This window comes from Medicago sativa, chromosome 6 (genome assembly GCF_051527215.1).
Source record: "Medicago sativa cultivar Bolivia chromosome 6, Bolivia_mono, whole genome shotgun sequence".
NCBI classification, from domain to species: Eukaryota; Viridiplantae; Streptophyta; class Magnoliopsida; order Fabales; family Fabaceae; genus Medicago; species Medicago sativa.
Window position 1 is genome coordinate 30,255,056 of NC_140754.1, and position 21,039 is coordinate 30,276,094.

At 33.4% G+C, this 21,039-nt stretch overlaps 2 protein-coding genes and 1 long non-coding RNA gene across 3 annotated transcripts; 2 read left to right on the plus strand and 1 right to left on the minus strand.

Moving 5' to 3' along the window:
• Window positions 1–453: 453 nt before the first annotated feature.
• LOC146914441 (uncharacterized) lies at window positions 454–2,629 on the minus strand. The gene is made up of 3 exons (XR_015014200.1): window positions 2,419–2,629; window positions 1,789–1,880; window positions 454–1,173 (listed from the first exon to the last, which is right to left on the minus strand). It is a non-coding gene; the product is annotated as an uncharacterized LOC146914441 (long non-coding RNA).
• A 4,023-nt stretch (window positions 2,630–6,652) lies between these two features.
• LOC146914442 (uncharacterized) lies at window positions 6,653–9,867 on the plus strand. Its single transcript, XM_085717309.1, has 2 exons — window positions 6,653–7,066; window positions 8,720–9,867. Exons 1-2 carry the CDS (start codon window positions 6,766–6,768, stop codon window positions 9,793–9,795), a joined length of 1,377 nt encoding a protein of 458 aa, XP_085573435.1. The 5' UTR covers window positions 6,653–6,765; the 3' UTR covers window positions 9,796–9,867.
• A 7,404-nt stretch (window positions 9,868–17,271) lies between these two features.
• Window positions 17,272–20,547, plus strand: LOC146914443 (uncharacterized). The gene is made up of 2 exons (XM_085717310.1): window positions 17,272–17,685; window positions 19,341–20,547. Exons 1-2 carry the CDS (start codon window positions 17,385–17,387, stop codon window positions 20,414–20,416), a joined length of 1,377 nt encoding a protein of 458 aa, XP_085573436.1. The 5' UTR covers window positions 17,272–17,384; the 3' UTR covers window positions 20,417–20,547.
• The last annotated feature ends 492 nt before the right edge of the window (window positions 20,548–21,039 follow it).

The following is a 21,039-nucleotide window of genomic DNA, read 5'->3' on the forward strand; positions in this document are numbered from 1 at the left end:
GTCATTGTCATTTGAAATTTGCTGGTTTTAATTTATATCTAGGTTCTCACTTCCCACCACTAGGACATACAGCTAATGACGAAGGCGCTAAAAACCACTATGCGCCACAACAGTAGCGCACCCTTAGTCTCTCGTTTTCACATAACACTGCCAACCATGCTCCTCCCCCGCGATTTGACGTCCCTCCGACACCATAGTTATCACATCTCATTTTGATTTCTTCAAAAAAAAAAAAAGTTTTCGTAAAATTTTCCTTAAAAAAAAATCAAAAGTTTTTGTAAAAAGTTTGTGATATTCTCTAATATGTCACGGTCATGATTGGCCATTAGTGGGAGGTTAGTAATCTAAATGTCTTTTTAATCAAATAAAAAGATTAAAATTAGGTTAATAATATGTCATGCATGACAATAGAAAATTAAAATTAAATAAAACTAAAATACATACAACAAGGAATGCTATAATAGTAAATAGAATTTCCATCCAAATATCAATTATTACAAAGGCTAAACAATTTGTTCTTGAATTGAACATTAAATTAAATAAACAACAAATATCAATTATTACAAAGACTAAACAATCTTTTCTTGAATTGAACATTAAATAAATAGTTCTGATGTAAACCAGCATGAGACATGAATTTGTATTTCATCGTCCACAGCTGAGTCTATCATCATTCACAGTCTCTATGGCAAGAACCAGATGTCACGGGGGTAGCTATAGCGACACCAAAATTTCTTTAAAATATTAATCACTAGGTAGGACATCAAACTCATAACCACAAATGTAGAAATATATCTCTCTCCCATGTTAAGAAAGACAAACCATAACATTGTGAAATGGCACAAGAGAAAAGTGATTATTGCGGTGAAATGCGACGAAACAAGGCTTACTTCTATACTTGATATAATAGATGATTGCAGCAAAACGTATAAGATTATCAAGTCGTTGTTGATGTTGTTGTTGTAAGGGACATGATGCTTTGTCATACCATAAACAAGTACTATCTGAGCAGATAAAACAACAGCAAGGATTATGACTGTTACTGTAGTTTCATATGTTTTGATGAACTCACCAAACAGTGTAGATATGTTCATTCCAGCCAACATAATTAAAAGCAAAGACAACGTTGTCGTTGTCATGACAATTTGCTTAAGTCTTCGATCGATGTCGTTCCTATATAATAATAATGAGATTAGTGAACTTGTGTTTTCTACAACAAAAAAAAAGATAAAAAATAAAATAATAATAAATAAATTAAAATCTAAAAAGAATAATACAAGGGATGAGAATACATCAGACTTTTCAAGAAATAAAATATAAAGACCAGGTTATAAGACCTACATCTTAGCTTACGTCAAAAAATAAAATATAGACCGGTTTATAAGACCTACAACTTAGCTTACATCAGGTTCGGCTACAGGTTTTAAAGCTTTAAAGCGTAGTAAATTGCATTTGTAGCAAATAATCAACATTCGGAGGGGTTTATATAAGAAATTGCAAGAAAATAATCAAAAATCTAAAGAAATTGTCCAACATAAAAATATACATAAGAAATCTACAGGAGTTTATATAAAAAATTCAGAAGGATTTACATAAAAAATTGCATAAGTTTTGGGCTAGAGCCTGGGCAACTGCCCAGGCTAGCTGGGCCTTGGCTCCACCCATGGATGTAGTACCTTGTTTTAATTAGAGTCATTCTTTGGCAGAACTATATTAGCATCATTGATTTGTTTAAAATAGGAGCCAAGAAAATAAAGAATATATAACAACGGTTAGCAGAAATCTTACGTTGAAGAGTTGGTTTGTTTAGTTCTTTTTTTGTTGTTGTTCAGAACTGGCTCTTCATTGTCAAAACTGGCTCTTCTTCTGGACATTTTTTCCTGCATTAAAATGAGTGTCAGTTTAGCAAAATGACCATCAAAAGAAATACAATCTGAGTTAGCATTTCAAAATAGAATAAATTTTAGTTAGCACAATAATTACTTTTCACATTATGAAATAAAAATTTGGTAAAAAGGGAAGGCTGGTGCACTAAAACTCCCGCATACGTAAGGTCTGTGAAGGAGTTCCACCATTAGATGTTTTGTACACAACCTTACCTTGTATTAGTAGTAATCTTTTAGTAAATTTAGTATAATTTAGTTCATACACCAAAAATTTAGTATAATTTATGTTTTAGTCCTGCCGCCTATGAGCATATATTTGCCGAGTTGAGATCCTCTTCATTTCTTAAAATAAATGGCAATATCCATTTCTAAAATATGTCACATTAATTAGACATTTATACACCAAAACTATAGTAATAGATATTGCCAATTTGATATATATTTTAAAAAATGGAGAGGATCTTCACTCATATTTGCCTATGTTGCATAGATTTTGATATTTCAACTGTTTATGCATCTTCTAGCAACTCACCGTTTCGTTGATGTAGAAGCCTGTGGTGTTCTGTGTGTTTTTTCTTCTGATTGGTTCTGTAAGACCTATGATTGTTTTGGCTTTACTTGTTCGTTTTGTTTATGGTGGTTTGCATCTTGCATAAATAGTAAAAATAGAACTTTGAATTTTTCCGTAGTAAAAATAGTGTAAAGATACTAAAATAAAAGTTTTGATGAGAAAAATTCAGCTTTTCAAGATGAGAAAACGTTTTGATGGCCTTGGTGTCTTGGCTTGTGATTTTTTCTATACATGTATGTATACATATGACTGTTTCAAGATGAGAAAAATGAGGGACGTCAGTAGCCATTAGTTTTGATGAGAAATATCAGCTTTTGACCCAAAAAAAGTTGAAAAAACGGTTAAAAAACTTTTTTAGAGAGACATCAGATTTAAAAAACAAAATACTATACCAATTATCGATAATAATGATTTTAAAAAAAATACTAATATTTTATTTACGACAACTAATCAAAGATATTTAGTTTAGTTCCCCAACTTTTGTTTGCATGAAAATTGTGCAAAAAATATGGTTTACATATGTTAATTCCTCGTATTTCTCTAGTATGTTAATTTTTTATTTTTTTTAATATGTTCAATATGAATATGCAGGAGATGGTGATTTTAATGGCATTGTAACTGAAGAGTCAATGGATTTGTTAAGAGAAAGATGGATAGTGGCAATAGAAATAAAAAGTTCTTGATGCTTTTTATCAATGATGGTCATGGCGTTGGAGTCTTATTAGATTAAAGACCGCAAGTCACCTCTATTATGAGCAGTCCTGGAGCACGAACGACTGTCTGTCTCGGTAGCCTTTCCTTGATAGATTAATAGATTGCCTCTATTATGAATGGTGTTCTTGGCGTGGGTGGTTGGGTGGGTTTAGACTTTTTGTGGCTCGAGGGTCATGGCATGTAGTAGTTCTCAGGTGCTGTTGTGTTTTTTGTTGGTGTTGATTAGGGTCGAGGTGGACATGCTGTTCTTTGAGGTGTGCCCAGGTTTGTAGAGTGTGTGTGTGTGTGTGTGTGTGGGGGGGGGGGGGGGGGGGGGGGGGGGGGGGGGGAGCACAAGGATCGTGTTTTGGCTACTGTTTTTAGATTGATGGTGTTTTGGTGCGGAGTCGCTTACAATGTGCACAAAAGTCTTGAAGCCATTCATACTCAACTACTAACTTGAATGCGAACTCTCTTTTCCACCATAATGTTGTCAAGTATATGGCGTAAAAAAATAAACACCAACTAACACACGCGCATAGCATCTGAAAATTCTTTTTTTTAGTAGCGGTATTAGAGGGCTTCCAATTGCTCCTGCTATTTCCTGAGAGTTCTATCGTACCAGTACTCCTACGAAAGTTCCATCAATCTAATCCATGAATGGGCATGAGTTTTCCCTTGGGAGTGCGTGTTAAAGTCCTTTGTCAACTTTGAAAGCCGAACGGACTCTGGTTTCATATTGATGGTGCCTTGTGAATTCCAATATGAATTCAAAAACCATCTACCAAGCAAAATTAGATGCCAAAGATTTACTGTTTTTCATATTTTTGATAACTTCATTGAGACCTCCTTCGTTGTATATGGTTTGTCACCTTTGCTAAGCACCAAGCGTTCGTGAAGCTTTCTTTGACACTCTTTCGTTCTTTTCTCATGTTCATGTTGTGTTATCTTGATACAAGTCAACGGCGATGCTCAAGCGAGCGTATAAACCCAGGCAAAGAGTCTCCATACTTTTTAAAACTACTATGATCATAATATTATTTAAATCAAAAGATATAATAATTGATAATCTATAACAATAAAAACAAAATTTACACCATGACATTAAGATAAACAGGGGCAAATTATTTTTTACAAAAGAAACAATCTTGAAAATGTGCAATTCTCTAGAAAAATAGATATCTATTCTGTAATAAATATTAATCCCGTGTATGATTTATAAGTGAAAAAAATTGTAACTTTCCCAAAGTAATGTTATTTGTGATTATCAATAAGATATAATTGAATAAATTTAGATACAAAGATATGTATCTGTGAGAAATAATCTTGTGTTTTTTTCTTATTTATTTTCTAGGTGAAAATATTGCTCCCGTATTTTGTTAAGTATATAAATGTTACTTCCATATAATTTTTTTTAATATTATTGATATGTGAATGTATTTATTAATGTTTATATCATAATTCATTTTTACTAAAACGTTTTTTATACTAAAGATTGAAATAATTGTCATTCATTTGATTGCCTATTAATGAAAACCTCACAGGAAGGTACTTATTGCATAAAATTGAACAAGTGTGATATAAAAACACATGAACATCATAAGCTTACTTTTAATAAATGTAAATTAAATATATAGCTCATTTTTTATAGATAAAAAAATGATTTTGACATTCAATAATTTATAAATTATTTTTTAAAAAGATTTTATCAAAAAATATAATCAATTTTGCGTTTATTTATCATAATTATATCAAATGGTTTTTTTTTATTAAAAAAAATTACCTTCATCTTTATTTATCGTAATAACAATCACTTCTTTACAAAAAAACAATATCATTTGTTTGGATGCAACTAACAAATTGTTTTTCCCCTCTTGGTGTTGTTGCTGTGGGTGAGGCTGTAGGCTTTCATACGGCGTTGAAATTAATGGCGGAGCTTCACTATGATAATGTCGACTTTGCTTTAGATTCCAAGATAGTGGTTGATCATTTTCGGTTAAGAGGATGACAATGAATTTGGATGTATTATGCATGCTTGTAAACAATTGTTTCAGATTAGTTTCAGAACTCTCATGTCGAGTTTAATAGGAGGCAAGCCAATGGGGTCGCTCATGAATTAGTTAGGGTAGCCCATCTCATGCTAGCTCCCATATGTTTATGATAATGTACCGTCATGTATTTCTTCTTTGATTGATAATGAGAAGCAATGGATTTCTCCTTTCAAAAAAAAATGTTTTTTTTTTGGTACAAACTATATCAAATGGATTTTTCGTTAAAAACTTACCTTCGTCTTTTTATACATATTTTTCCCTATAAAAAAATTTATTTTTTAAAAAGCTTCTCTTAATATCTTTTCATTTTTTTTTTGAAGAGGCTAAAATGGAATATATTACCCTAATCAAGGTGTTCTTCCTAGCACAAGTACCAGGAAAAGAACAAAGTCACAAACATATGTACAAAGGAAAAGAAATAGAACTACATAATATCTAAAAAACTGAGAAAGAAAAAACATTTGTCGATGCCCAACATAGTGAGCTGACTAAGCCATCAAGCATGATAGTTGAAAGAGCGATTAGCGATTTTCGCCTTCAACCACAAATAAGTAAGTGACTTAATCTTTGCAACAATCTAATATGTTGAACATTCTTTGACGTTAAATATCCTGCTATTTTTTTCCTTCCAAATTTCCCACACAGTAACATACCATATCAAATGCATAATAGACTACTGCACTTTGGAACAATTGCCACCCATAAAACCAAACTGATTGAGGTAATCCGTAGGCACACTAGGAATGACCGAACAGACACCCAACCAACGATGAATAAAGTGCCACACTTCCCCAAAAAATTGACAATGAAGAAAAAAATGAGGGGAAGTTTCCATCGTACCACAACCACCAACGCACAATCTAGCATCGGGAGCTATAACTCCACGAAGAATTATCCTTAGTTGGCAACCTGCACAGAACAGTCGCCAAGCAAAAAGAACGACCTTCAGCCTTGTGCCAAATGGCCTTCAGAGAAACCGTAGTGTCACTGTTATGCTGATGAACCAGGACTTTATAAGCACTTCAAACACTGAAATCATTACTCGATTCCAATTTCCAAAGCCACATGTCCTCGCTATCCACCTGCAAAGTCATATTTTGAAGTAATAAACAGAGTTCTCCCACTAGCTCCTCCTCCCACGCAAACAACCTTAATATCCTTTCATTTGACATTGTTTTTAGATTTTTTTGTAGATCTATAACAAACAAATATCATGCTCTTTAAAAGTGATTTTTTAGGTTTTCTTAAAAAAAAAAGTGATTTTTTAGGTTATAACAAAACGACATCATACGACCAGTTTGTTACGGGTGAAAATAAAAATGATTTTGACATTAAATAATTTGTAGATTATAAAAAAATTAGGGTTATGAAGTCGTTTTACTCATAAGTACAACAACAACACACGCAGCCTTTATAAAAGAAAATTAGGGTTATGAAGTCGTTTTACTCGTAAGTACAACAACAACACAGGCATCCAATCTGAATTTTGGATTAGTCGCTTTCTTTAATTTAGGATCGGTTTCTTCTTGTTCTTTAATTCAGCAAATTGAGCCAAGCAGCCTCCATGGCAAACGAACATGGAATCACACTTCCAGTTCTAGGGTTTCTCCACGAAGTAAAATCTGTGTTTCATGGTAAGAGGGGAGAGTATGAAGAGTTTATAAAAGACATACATGCTTTTAAGACCTGGATGAATGATTATCAAATCACCAGACTTCAAGTTCAAAAATTCAAAGAAAGGATGAACAAGGTACTTAAAGGGCATAATCATTTAATTTTGGGATTCAACGCCTACATGAAGCATTATCTTATCACACTTCCAATTCCAATCAATGATGATGAACAACGAGGAGGTCATAGGACTGGTTAGTAGTTGTTTTTATCATTCATGGACTTCACATATGTTGATATTTCTTTCATATTATATACACTATGTTTGCAAACGCGTCTATCCGCTTTTTTTTATTGTCGTGGTTAATCTATCTTCACAAAAGGACGTAGAATGGTGGGTAATTTACCCCAACCAATGAACATTCACCTTTTTAGGTGGTATCCCTGAACTATCTTGACTCCAACAATAAATTGCTGTTTTTCATTGGTTGGTGGGTAAATTACCCACCATTCTTCAAAGATAATCTAGAAAAAACCTTGTTTAAATATAAGGGAAGGTCGTATATTATTTGTTTGTAGCTAGGTATGGTAATGGATGAGTTTCCTACATTTAAATGAGCCTATAATGTTGGTGTCAATTCTATTTTATTTTGATGTCAAGTAGTTTAGTGAATAGTAATTCATCAATTAGGGTGAATTTGTGTTGGAAAGACCTTTATTTTTCCCTTTAAATGCCACCACTTGATAGCCACACTATAGCTTCCTATGTTGAGCAGTCAAGGTCTCTCTAGCTATGACTTTATGATACAAACAAATTTTTATGCCTGATTATCTAACATTAAAGAAATCTATCTTGGAAGATGCCACAATACTCTTGTATATGTGATAAGATAAGATGCTCCTCTCTTTTCCTAAATTAAATATTAGCTAAAGTAAGATCAAAAGCACACAAAAAAACTATAGGATGGATTTACATTACGCATTTATTATTCCAAAGCCACACCCCGTTCATGCAAGCCCTCAAAACCACTCTCAACACTCCCGACATGTACATTTAAATCCCCTCACTAATAACATTAAAGGTGTTTTTTTCCGCTGCAAATTTTAGAGCTATGATTCGATCACTTATTGTTTTTAAATCTACAATATCTTTCTTCCACTATTTATCCATCATAACATTAACCCCCTCGATCTAACTTTACCAGAGTACCAAATTTTAAATCATAAATTATCTAATTCTTTTTCCTTTTCATCCAACCATTTAGTTTCTTATATGCACAAAAATAATCTTCCTTCTGGTCATATTGTCCACTATTTCCATAGACTTTCCCGAAAGAGTGCCTATATTCCATGCCAAAAAATTAATCCTACTCTTACGAACCGACGTCTTTACCCACAACCATTCATGAAGACGTGAAAACTCATTTTTCACTGCATCGAGGTGGCCATGTTGCATCTCATTCATTTGACACTGTACTTAAGCTATACAACACATTGCTTACTGGATACGACCTAGCATTCACACCATTACATATTTGGTCCATGTCATAGAGATTCGAAAAAAGTTTTACGGTTGTTGTTGAGGCCTAACACAACCCTATCCTTCCATATGGAAATGGGACCGGCTATACAGGCAAAGTTATGACTAGGTAGGATTGGAAATTAAACTACTTACAGAAAAACATAAAACAAAAAAATATGGATAATACATAATTATATTGTATTATATTTATAAGTTGGTCTCGATATTTGTTTCGAAAAAATGGGAAAATCAATATTTTTTTTATCTCCACATTATCTATGATATTATGGGACAATAATAAAAAAATCATATGTTTTAGAAATATAGAAAGAAAAAAAAACATGTTTGTAAATCACCTAACATCATCGTTTGCTGTGGTTCAAAGGACAAGAAAAGAAGGTAGAAGAGAACTGTCAACTTCCTTGGGATTTGCTTGACATCATTTCGAGAAATCTAGATTTTGATGACCTCTTTCAATTTGGTAGTGTATGCAAAAATTGGCGAGAATTTCATAAAATTTATTGGAGGAATTTCATGGCATCCCAAGAACCATTACTTGTTCAAAGGTGCTCTTTAAAGAAATATTTCTACTTCTTCAGCTTACCACACCATAAAGTTTATCACTCAAAGATTATCAATAACAACTTCCGATTTGCCTACCAAGGGTCTTCTAGCGGATATTTCATCATGACACGAAAAGATAATTCATTTATACTTATTAATCCATTTACAAGAAGAAAGATGCTAATCAATAACTCAGTCTTCGAAGTGGTTTTCGCTTGTTTTTCTTGCAAAGTCTTGCTTGCTTTTTCCAAAGGCTCAGAGGAATTTGTCTTGGTTGTTTTATGTAGAAATTCTGATAATTTGCATGTCTATCAATCTAAAAATCTTTGTTGGATTGCTTATTCGGCACCACATAAGGTTGTTGACTTTGTTGTTTTTAATAATATCATATATGTTGTCACTGACAACGCCAACATAGGGATACTCAGCTTGAAATATGCAAATATACATTTTTTAGAACTCAAGAGTACTCCTGGTGTAACTTCTACTAATTCTTGCGCACACATAGGGTTGGTTAGTTGTGATGGATATCTTTTAGTGCTTAATATTATGTCAAAGGTAATGTTTAATGTGTACAAGATAGACTTCTCTACCATGGATTATGTCAAGTTGGAATCTTTGGGTGACATTGCAATATTTCATGCTCCGTGGAAAAAGTATTATGCACTGAGCAACCCTCGCATGTGGGGTTATGAGAACAATTCTATCTATGTCATTGATCTTCCATGTGGCAAATACAAGGTGTATAAAGGAGATAACAATAAAATGCCAGAATTCATTTTTCCTGGTATTAACCATATTGAACTTCCACTTCCTATTTATTGCCTCTCAAAACAACCTTACATAGATTGGTGTTTTAAACATCTACATGAGGTAGATTATACTCTCGTTGAGTAACATGCTTATGATTCTACACTTTGGGTTGGACCTTGTCCTTTTTGTTTTTCCTTTGATTTGCGAATGAATGGACTGGATTGAAAAATGTTGTAATGGTTTATTGTTTCATTATTGGACAAAGTTTTGAGATAATATATAGGATTCAATGTACCTTTTCCTAACCTGTAGTTGTAGCATTGCTTGTTGTGGATTGTGGCATATTGAGGAGAAGCATGTCATGCACCATGAAAGTTTTAAATATGGTTTTTCAACTTGGAAGAGAACCGATTTTATAATAGAATCTTGATATCACTCGTGATTTTTTTTCTTGAAAATGAAATTAATAGTGATTCCTTTCCCCTTGCCTTACAATACAACAAGCATTTTACGAGGCATTTTGGACATGGGGATGACAATCAGTCATACCATATTTTTAGTCAATGTTTATTTTAGTATTTAATTTAAAGTTATTTTGAATAAATTATCATTTTTGATTTATTGAGTCAAATATTGTTTTATTAATATTATTGATCAATTAGTAAGACATGTTTTTGAAGCTAAAGAGAATCAGATAAAAAGAAAATGTGGATTAGTGCTCTAGCTACTATAGGGGCGCGGGAATCAAAAGAAACCAACCATTGGTGTGCTAAATGGATTATATTTTCTTGTAGTGTTCGACTTTTCTGATTATATAATCCAAAATCTAATAGGGTTGGCCAGAAGGTAGCGGGCTGGAACAGCCTCAAATAAGAACTAAATGGCTCAATTGTGAATCATAATGGAAAGAAAAAGTTGTATCTCCAAAGATGATGCTTGCCGGAAAACTCCTACTACTTGATTGTGCTCTGGTTAATACCCCAACGCCGGATCATTGGCGTTGGCGATTCCTTACGAGAAAGACTGAATTTTTCTAATTTGTATGACCAAGTTCATTACTCAATGTACCACTAAAATTAGAACGTGTTCCTTAAAATACCTATTCATACACTTACTCAAGGGATGCAACTTGTGCATTTCTCATTGGAGAATTTATTCACAATAAAACAAGATGTGGGTATATCAAGAATACTTAAAACACAAGAATTCACTTTCATGTACAAGAAATAACCAATTTAGAGGAGACAACAAAAAAAAATTATGTCACAATTTTCAATAAAAACAAACTACTTAATCATGCCTTTCGCAATAAAAACAAAACAAAAGAATAAAGTTCAAGGGAGTTTGGAACACTACGACCCAAGACACATTATTACGCTCCCCCCACGCTTAGGAGAAGCATTTTCCTCAATGATTCAAAACGAGAAAAATAAAAGAGAAGAGAAGAAGAAGAAGGAGTAGAGGAAGAAGAAAGAGTAGGAGAAAGAGAGGAAAATAAGGGAAGAGAGGAAGAGGAAAGCCCATAATTTTTCATTGAGGTCCATAAGGAGGACCTTGGAGATGAAGGTGTTGCATCATCCTTCGGAGCATTTCATTGTTTTCTTGAGTCATGTGGTTGCCCCTTTGGACATCATTTCTTAGCCCGGATATTTCAACACCTTGCCTTTGTTGCTCGGTGCTTATCCTCTCAATCTCAGTTTGCATCCATGCCTATCTTTCATTGTCATTGAGCTCACCGGCTTCTTGGTCATGGTGCTCTTCATCATGGGGCTCCTCATCATGGTGAAAGTGAGCACCTTCTCCCTCATCTAGATTTTGCTCCTCATGCACTACAAGAAAAAATGCATTTTACGACACTTCCTTTGCGACCCCCATCTCTTAACTGTTGTAAAATAGACATTTGCGACGGTTACTGCGACTGGCAGCCGCAACAGTCGCAGGTTTTTTTGGCTTTTTTTCAAGCGCGCTTTCACTTAAGAGTTTTTTCCCAAATACGAAAACAAAAAATTAATTAAAAAAAAATTCGTCTCACAGATCTCAAACTATTATTATAACAAAAAAAAAAAAGATCTCAAACCATTATCTCTCTCTTGAATGTGCGATGTGCACTCTCTCAAACTTTCTCTTTGCCTCTCAAAGTCTCACCCATTGCATCTGACTCTCTCTCGCCACCTCTCATTGCGGCTCTGTCACCCTCACTCACCTTGTTCTCTCTCGCCACCTCTTTCAGTTCACTTTGTAACTGGATTCCGTCGACCGGGTTTGGGTTCCAGCTTTATCAATCATCAGTTCAACAACATTCAGGTACAATCTTCATTCTTTCTTTAACCTTTCCTCTGTCAATTTCATTAAATTATTCTTCAATTATTTTTATAGTTATGCTTTAGGGTGTTCTAGGGTTCAATGTTTATGGTTTCCTTGTGATTTCATTAGGGTTCTGAACTTGTGTTTATGATTAGGGTTATGAACTTGTGCGCAATATTAACATCCACTTTCCACTTATTTCATTCTATTCATCACAGACCCCACAAACTGTTAAATCCTTCTTTAATTAATTTGGGTCTTCAAATATTCTCCAAAAGAAAGGTAATTTGCCATTTTCTTCAAATTTTTCCTTTAGTATTCAAACCATGATGTTTAAATGGGGCTTTCAAATTCTATTTTGTATGATTTGTCAGGGTAAAGATGATTTTAAAAAAATTTAAATTCTATTTTGTATGACATGTTTACAAGCCCCTTAGTTTATTTCTATGTATCTGGACATCATCAACATACAACAAATTTTCCTCCACCTCGGTGTTAGACCGAGATGGGTTAGGAAGTAGAAATAAAATAGGCACATTGAGCTTGAGTGCATATTGCATGGGTGGGCGATGTTTATGAATTTCATAGAGATGAGGGTCTCTATGTTAAGCCTATGGTTCCCCTCGATAGGTTTTATCCCCTCATCCTCACCCACTCCAAATTGCCTAGCTATGTATGTGATGATACCACCTACTACTATCTCTCCCTCACCGTCAGACCTATTACCTACATAGGAAAGATAATTAAGCAAGTATAAACAAGTGATCACAGGATGGTTGTAAAGCATAGCCCACAACATGAAAAGCTAATCCGTCCTAGTGTTTCCCAACTCAGTCCTACCCTAAATGGTGCAAGCCATAACCCTCTGAAGGTACTTAAGCACAATGTTGTGAATGTTACTAGCTTTATTGGCACCTGTGTTAAATTTCCTATGATCGGTTATACGTTTCCAAAAGATAGCGGGTTGATAGTCAGCCGGCTTTAAATCTTGATCCTAAGAGTCATGGATAAACCCCGCATTTGCGAAGCCTATTTCATCACAAAAGTGCTGAAGAGACATCTCATAATCAATGTTCATAAGCCGGAAAGAAACTCTATGATCATGATTATCAAAATTCAACCTATCCTTTGTAAAAACAATTGAACTTAAAAACTCATAGGTGAAGTTTTCATAACCCCTCATAGGTCTCAACATATCAATCCATCCTAGGTTTCCTAGCAACTTATCTCTAATGCCTAGCACATTCAAACTATGAGAATCAGAGTATCTACAAGCATGTAAAGGTTTAGAGGTTAGAACTTTATACCTATCCCTTTGCTTGTTTTCCTTGAATTGTATTCCATGATTCTTTGTCGGTGCTTGTCTCTTTGGTGGAGGTCCTCCTAAAGAGCTTGTTGGTTCTTTCCCACTTCTCCTTGAAGCCATTGACCTTGACCTTGTTTTGGTTTTGTGTGGTTTTGCTGAAGGTTAGGGTTTGGAAAGATTTTTGGTGGAAAAGGTTGTTTTAGTTATGGGGTTAAGGTTTAAGTAAGATTTGTGTGTTTAGTTGTTGAGATTGGTGAACAATTTATGGTTTTTGGATTAGGTTAATGAGGGTTACGAATTTGGGTGAGTTGGGTTTGAGTGGATGAAAGTTGTTTTTGATGGAAGGGTTATGATTGGAATGATGTTTGGAATTGATTTGGTGAAGAAATTGTGTGAATTGGTGAAGATTTGAGGGAGATATGAAGGTTTGAAGGTTTTAGGTTATGGAGGTTTTAGAGAAAAGTTTGAAGGGGGAGAGATGTTTGTGTTGGAGAATGAGGGAAGAAGAAGAAAATTTTTGTGGGTATGCTTACATAGGGGTCGGGCACGGCCGTGCCAGCTAGGGGCACGGGCCGTGCCAACCTTCTGGTCTTTGGGTGTTTTTTGGCATGATGATCAGGTTCGACCGTGCTGTAACGCCCTACTTTTATTATTTATTATTTTATTGAGATTAGATGTCTTTTTATAATTTAGTCGACTTATTTTGATGAGTGATATTTTGTTATGTTATACGCTGGTATTTACTAGTATAATATACATGTTATTTGGTGTAGAAATATATTTGTTCTTTTGTGTGGAAATATATATGTTATTTGGTGTAGAAATATATTTGTTATTTTGTGTAGAAATATATATGTTATCTGGTGTAGAAATATGTTTATTAGTAGCCCCTATTGTATATATATCTAATGGGAGAATATATTTAGTGGAAGAATATATTTAGTGGAAGAATATAGTTAGTGGAGAAATATAATTATTAGAATAAGTAGATTTGGGGGCTGAAATAGAAAGAAGAGAGTTATTGGGCCTAATTAGATTTAAGAAGAGAAGTTAGTATTATAAATAGAGGAGATATTAGGTTGAAAGACTAATATATTCAAAAAAAAACAAGGATTTGCAGAAAACAAGGTTTAGAGAGAAGAGAACAAGAGGAGAGAAGAACCAAGAGAAGGGTTGCCAATCGATAATTCTAAGGTAAGGGCGAGACTATCATTCGGTAATATTAAATCTATAATTCTGAATTTGCAATTAACATGTTCTAGGATTAGTTTGTGTGAATTTGCGAATTAGGGTTCTGAGAGAGAATTGATGATTAGATGACGAGAAGTTGTTAGATTGATGTAGAAATTGTGTACAGATCTTAGATAATCCATGGGTAATCATAATCATAGAGCTTGAAGTGAATTTATGTTGTTCTTGAAGGTTTTCATGAAAAATGGGTCAAATGGTGATTTTTGTTGAAGGGTGTTTTAGTTCAAGTTTTATATGGATTTGGGTGTCTTTTCATGTTTAGAAACGTTTAAACAAACTTTAGGACCAAATTTGGGCTTAGGGGATTCAAAATTGGGATTTTGGGATGAAAAAAGGAGTTTTCCCAAGAGCTTCTCTGACAGCATTCTCTGTTTTATGTTTTTGCATCTTTTTCACACATTTCAGTTTTGAATTGGCTTTAGGTGTAAACACGAAAGTTGTAGGTATGAATGTTAGCTTTCTAATGCCGTTGGTTTGACTTCAAAAGGATTTATAGAACTTGAGTTATGGTCAAATTACTGCACGTAGGTCACAGTGAATTTTTATGGACTTTCAGCACAACTTTTCCGAATTTATAATGAAAACTAGTATTGATCGGTACAGAATTGGTCTTAGGCGTAAACATGAAAGTTTTAGATAATTTTGTTAGCTTTCCAGTGGCTTTGGTTACGTGAAAATGATGTTTGGTCTTTTAGTTATGATGAAAATACTACAAGGCGGTCTTAGCGAAATTGCACAGTGACAGCATTCTCTGTTTCATGTTTTTGCGTTTTGTTCATATGTTTCTGTTTTTAATTGATCTTTGTTGTAAACATGAAAGTTGCTGATAATTGTGATATCTTTCCAGTAGCCTTGGTTTGACATGAAAATATGTTGTGCATGATGATTTATGTTCTTACAAAGATGCATGATGAATTGTTGATACTTGAATACAATGATATATGATGAATTGTTGATGTTTGAATACGATGTTATATGATGAATTGTTGATGTTTGAATATAATATTAATGATGATCTGTGGAGTTGTTATAAGATGATTTAATGTTGTTACTGATGATATATATAATCGTATATGCATTATGTGTTATTATGATGCTTATGTTGATGTGATGCTTAAGATGCTATTATTATCATTTGATACTGTTATGTTGTGATGCTGATATGAAATGAATTTATAAGTGCTGCATATGTTGCTGTTGATCTTTATTAAGATGAAAATGTCGGTAAAAGTCAAGAAGTTATAAGATGTTCATGAAGTTTCTAAGACGTGAGATGTTGAGTCCATGCATACTCATTTAAAGACGAGGGCTCATGCCCTGGAGGTTTTGCTCAACGATGACGAGGGCTCATGCCCTAGGAGCTTTTGCTCAACGACGATGAGGGTTTATGCCCTAGGAGTATATTTATGCTCAACGACGATGAGGGCTTATGCCCTAGAATGGTACCACATGCATTTGCAGGACTTTATAAGCACTTCGAACAGTGAAATCATTACTCGATTCAAATTTCCAAAGCCACATGTCCTCGTTATCAACCTCAAAGTCACATTTTGAAGTAATAAACAAGTTCTCCCATAAGCTCTTCTTCCCACACAAACAACCTTAATATCTTTTCAATTGACATTGTTTTTAGATTTTTTTTTTTAGGTCTATAACAAACAACTATCGTGCCCTTTAAAAGTGATATTTTAGGTTATAACAAAACGACATCATATGACCAGTTTGTTACGGGTGAAAATAAAAATGATTTTGACATTAAATAATCTTTATTTATTAATTTTGTTAAGTCTGCAACAACTTAACTAAATTTTTTTCCTCCATTAATCCCTTATTATGTTTGCAACAACTCAATCCTAAAATTATGGCTCTAAATTTGCATCATTAAATGCTAATCCTCAATCCTAAAATCTTGGCTATAAAATTTACTATTTTTTTTTAAACTGGTTTTTTTTCTTCGAATTTTTATCATATCCACTAAAAAGTTCATACTAACAAACACTATTTTTGAAAGTTAATAACCAGTATGATTTTAGAATGTCAAACATGCTCTGATTATTTTTTAATGTTAATTTAGTAATCCTTATTTATTAATTTTGTTAAGTCTGCAGCAACTTAACCTAATTTTTTTCCCTCCACTAATCCCTTATTAGTGATTTTTGAATGTCAAACATGCTCTGATTATTTTTTAATGTTAATTTAGTAATCCTTATTTATTAATTTTGTTAAGTCTGCAGCAACTTAACCTAATTTTTTTCCCTCCACTAATCCCTTATTAGGTTTGCAACAACTCAATCCTAAAATTTTGGCTCTAAATTTGCATCATTAAATCCTAATCCTCAACCCTAAAGTCTTGGCTCTGAATTTGCTATTTTTTTTATAACTGATTTTTTTTCGAATTTTTATCATATCCACTAAAAAATTCATACAACCAAACACTATTTTTGAAAGTTAATAACCAATATGATTTTTGAATGTCAAACACGCTCTGATTATTTTTTAATGTTAATTTAGAAAAAAAAAATCTCTAAATTATTGAATGTCAAAATCATTTTTATTTAAATTTGTTACAAACAGGGTCTATGGGGTTGTTCGTTATAACTTTTAAAAAAAATCACAGAGCATTATTTCTCTTTGTTATTGTTTTTTTTAAAACCAGGATCTACAAAAAATCTAAAAACAATTTCAAATTAAATGATATTAAGATTATGTTTTTTATGGGAGGGGGGAGAAAATTAGGGTTATGAAGTCGTTTTACTCGTAAGTACAACAACAACACACGCATCCAATCTGAATTTTGGATTAGTCGCTTTCTTTAATTTAGGATCGGTTTCTTCTTGTTCTTTAATTCAGCAAATTGAGCTAAGCAGCCTCCATGGCAAACGAACATGGAATCACACTTCCAGTTCTAGGGTTTCTCCACGAAGTAAAATCTGTGTTTCATGGTAAGAGGGGAGAGTATGAAGAGTTTATAAAAGACATACATGCTTTTAAGACCTGGATGAATGATTATCAAATCACTAGACTTCAAGTTCAAAAATTCAAAGAAAGGATGAACAAGGTACTTAAAGGGCATAATCATTTAATTTTGGGATTCAACGCCTACATGAAGCATTATCTTATCACACTTCCAATTCCAATCAATGATGATGAACAACGAGGAGGTCATAGGACTGGTTAGTAGTTGTTTTTATGATTCATGGACTTCACATATGTTGATATTTCTTTCATATTATATACACTATCTTTGCAAACGCTTCTATCCGCTTTTTTTTTATTGTCGTGGTTAATCTATCTTCACAAAAGGACGTAGAATGGTGGGTAATTTACCTCAACCAATGAACATTCACCTTTTTAGGTGGTATCCCTGAACTATCTTGACTCCAACAATAAATTGCTGTTTTTCATTGGTTGGTGGGTAAATTACCCACCATTCTTCAAAGATAATCTAGAAAAAACCTTGTTTAAATATAAGGGAAGGTCGTATATTATTTGTTTGTAGCTAGGTATGGTAATGGATGAGTTTCCTACATTTAAATGAGCCTATAATGTTGGTGTCAATTCTATTTTATTTTGATGTCAAGTAGTTTAGTGAATAGTAATTCATCAATTAGGGTGAATTTGTGTTGGAAAGACCTTTATTTTTCCCTTTAAATGCCACCACTTGATAGCCACACTATAGCTTCCTATGTTGAGCAGTCAAGGTCTCTCTAGCTATGACTTTATGATACAAACAAATTTTTATGCCTGATTATCTAACATTAAAGAAATCTATCTTGGAAGATGCCACAATACTCTTGTATATGTGATAAGATAAGATGCTCCTCTCTTTTCCTAAATTAAATATTAGCTAAAGTAAGATCAAAAGCTCACAAAAAAACTATAGGATGGATTTACATTACGCATTTATTATTCCAAAGCCACACCCCATTCATGCAAGCCCTCAAAACCACTCTCAACACTCCCGACATGTACATTTAAATCCCCTCACTAATAACATTAAAGGTGTTTTTTTCCGCTACAAATTTTAGAGCTATGATTCGATCACTTATTGTTTTTAAATCTACAATATCTTTCTTCCACTATTTATCCATCATAACATTAACCCCCTCGATCTAACTTTGCCAGAGTACCAAATCTTAAATCATGAATTATCTAATTCTTTTTCCTTTTCATCCAACCATTTAGTTTCTTATATGCACAAAAATAATCTTCCTTCTGGTCATATTGTCCACTATTTCCGTAGACTTTCCCGAAAGAGTGCCTATATTCCATGCCAAAAAATTAATCCTACTCTTACGAACCGACGTCTTTACCCACAACCATTCATGAAGACGTGAAAACTCATTTTTCACTGCATCGAGGTGGCCATGTTGCATCTCGTTCATTTGACACTGTACTTAAGCTATACAACACATTGCTTACTGGATATGACCTAGCATTCACACCATTACATATTTGGTCCATGTCATAGAGATTCGAAAAAAGTTTTACGGTTGTTGTTGAGGCCTAACACAACCCTATCCTTCCATATGGAAATGGGACCGGCTATACAGGCAAAGCTATGACTAGGTAGGATTGGAAATTAAACTACTTACAGAAAAACATAAAACAAAAAAATATGGATAATACATAATTATATTGTATTATATTTATATGTTGGTCTCGATATTTGTTTCGAAAAAATGGGAAAATCAATATTTTTTTTATCTCCACATTATCTATGATATTATGGGACAATAATAAAAAAATCATATGTTTTAGAAATATAGAAAGAAAAAAAAAACATGTTTGTAAATCACCTAACATCATCGTTTGCTGTGGTTCAAAGGACAAGAAAAGAAGGTAGAAGAGAACTGTCAACTTCCTTGGGATTTGCTTGACATCATTTCGAGAAATCTAGATTTTGATGACCTCTTTCAATTTGGTAGTGTATGCAAAAATTGGCGAGAATTTCATAAAATTTATTGGAGGAATTTCATGGCATCCCAAGAACCATTACTTGTTCAAAGGTGCTCTTTAAAGAAATATTTCTACTTCTTCAGCTTACCACACCATAAAGTTTATCACTCAAAGATTATCAATAACAACTTCCGATTTGCCTACCAAGGGTCTTCTAGCGGATATTTCATCATGACACGAAAAGATAATTCATTTATACTTATTAATCCATTTACAAGAAGAAAGATGCTAATCAATAACTCAGTCTTCGAAGTGGTTTTCGCTTGTTTTTCTTGCAAAGTCTTGCTTGCTTTTTCCAAAGGCTCAGAGGAATTTGTCTTGGTTGTTTTATGTAGAAATTCTGATAATTTGCATGTCTATCAATCTAAAAATCTTTGTTGGATTGCTTATTCGGCACCACATAAGGTTGTTGACTTTGTTGTTTTTAATAATATCATATATGTTGTCACTGACAACGCCAACATAGGGATACTCAGCTTGAAATATGCAAATATACATTTTTTAGAACTCAAGAGTACTCCTGGTGTAACTTCTACTAATTCTTGCGCACACATAGGGTTGGTTAGTTGTGATGGATATCTTTTAGTGCTTAATATTATGTCAAAGGTAATGTTTAATGTGTACAAGATAGACTTCTCTACCATGGATTATGTCAAGTTGGAATCTTTGGGTGACATTGCAATATTTCATGCTCCGTGGAAAAAGTATTATGCACTGAGCAACCCTCGCATGTGGGGTTATGAGAACAATTCTATCTATGTCATTGATCTTCCATGTGGCAAATACAAGGTGTATAAAGGAGATAACAATAAAATGCCAGAATTCATTTTTCCTGGTATTAACCATATTGAACTTCCACTTCCTATTTATTGCCGCTCAAAACAACCTTACATAGATTGGTGTTTTAAACATCTACATGAGGTAGATTATACTCTCGTTGAGTAACATGCTTATGATTTTACACTTTGGGTTGGACCTTGTCCTTTTTGTTTTTCCTTTGATTTGCGAATGAATGGACTGGATTGAAAAATGTTGTAATGGTTTATTGTTTTATTATTGGACAAGTTTTGAGATAATATATAGGATTCAGTGTACCTTTTCCTAACCTGTAGTTGTAGCATTGCTTGTTGTGGATTGTGGCATATTGAGGAGAAGCATGTCATGCACCATGAAAGTTTTAAATATGATTTTTCGACTTGGAAGAGAACCGACTTTATAATAGAATCTTGATATCACTCGTGATTTTTTTTTTGGACAATATATTTTTCTCGAAAATGAAATTAATAGTAAGATACATTTTTCTCGTGATTTCTCGAAAATGAAATTAATAGTAAGAGAACCGACAATATATTTTTTTTTCTGGACAATAAATTATCATTTTTGATTTATTGAGTCAAATATTGTTTTATTATTATTATTGGTCAATTAGTAAGACATGTTTTTGAAGCTAAAGAGAATGAGATAAAAAGAAAATGTGGTTTAGTGCTCTAGCTACTATAGGGGCGCTGGAATCAAAAGAAACCAACCATTGGTGTGCTAAATGGGTTATATTTTCCTGTAGTGTTCGG

Bases quoted from the DNA above. Each gene is read 5' to 3' on its own strand.
- LOC146914442 (XM_085717309.1), top strand. From the start codon at position 6,766: ATGGCAAACGAACATGGAATCACACTTCCAGTTCTAGGGTTTCTCCAC. The intron at 7,067-8,719 runs GTTAGTAGTTGT...TGTGGTTCAAAG, and splicing joins ACGAGGAGGTCATAGGACTG to GACAAGAAAAGAAGGTAGAA.
- LOC146914443 (XM_085717310.1), top strand. From the start codon at position 17,385: ATGGCAAACGAACATGGAATCACACTTCCAGTTCTAGGGTTTCTCCAC. The intron at 17,686-19,340 runs GTTAGTAGTTGT...TGTGGTTCAAAG, and splicing joins ACGAGGAGGTCATAGGACTG to GACAAGAAAAGAAGGTAGAA.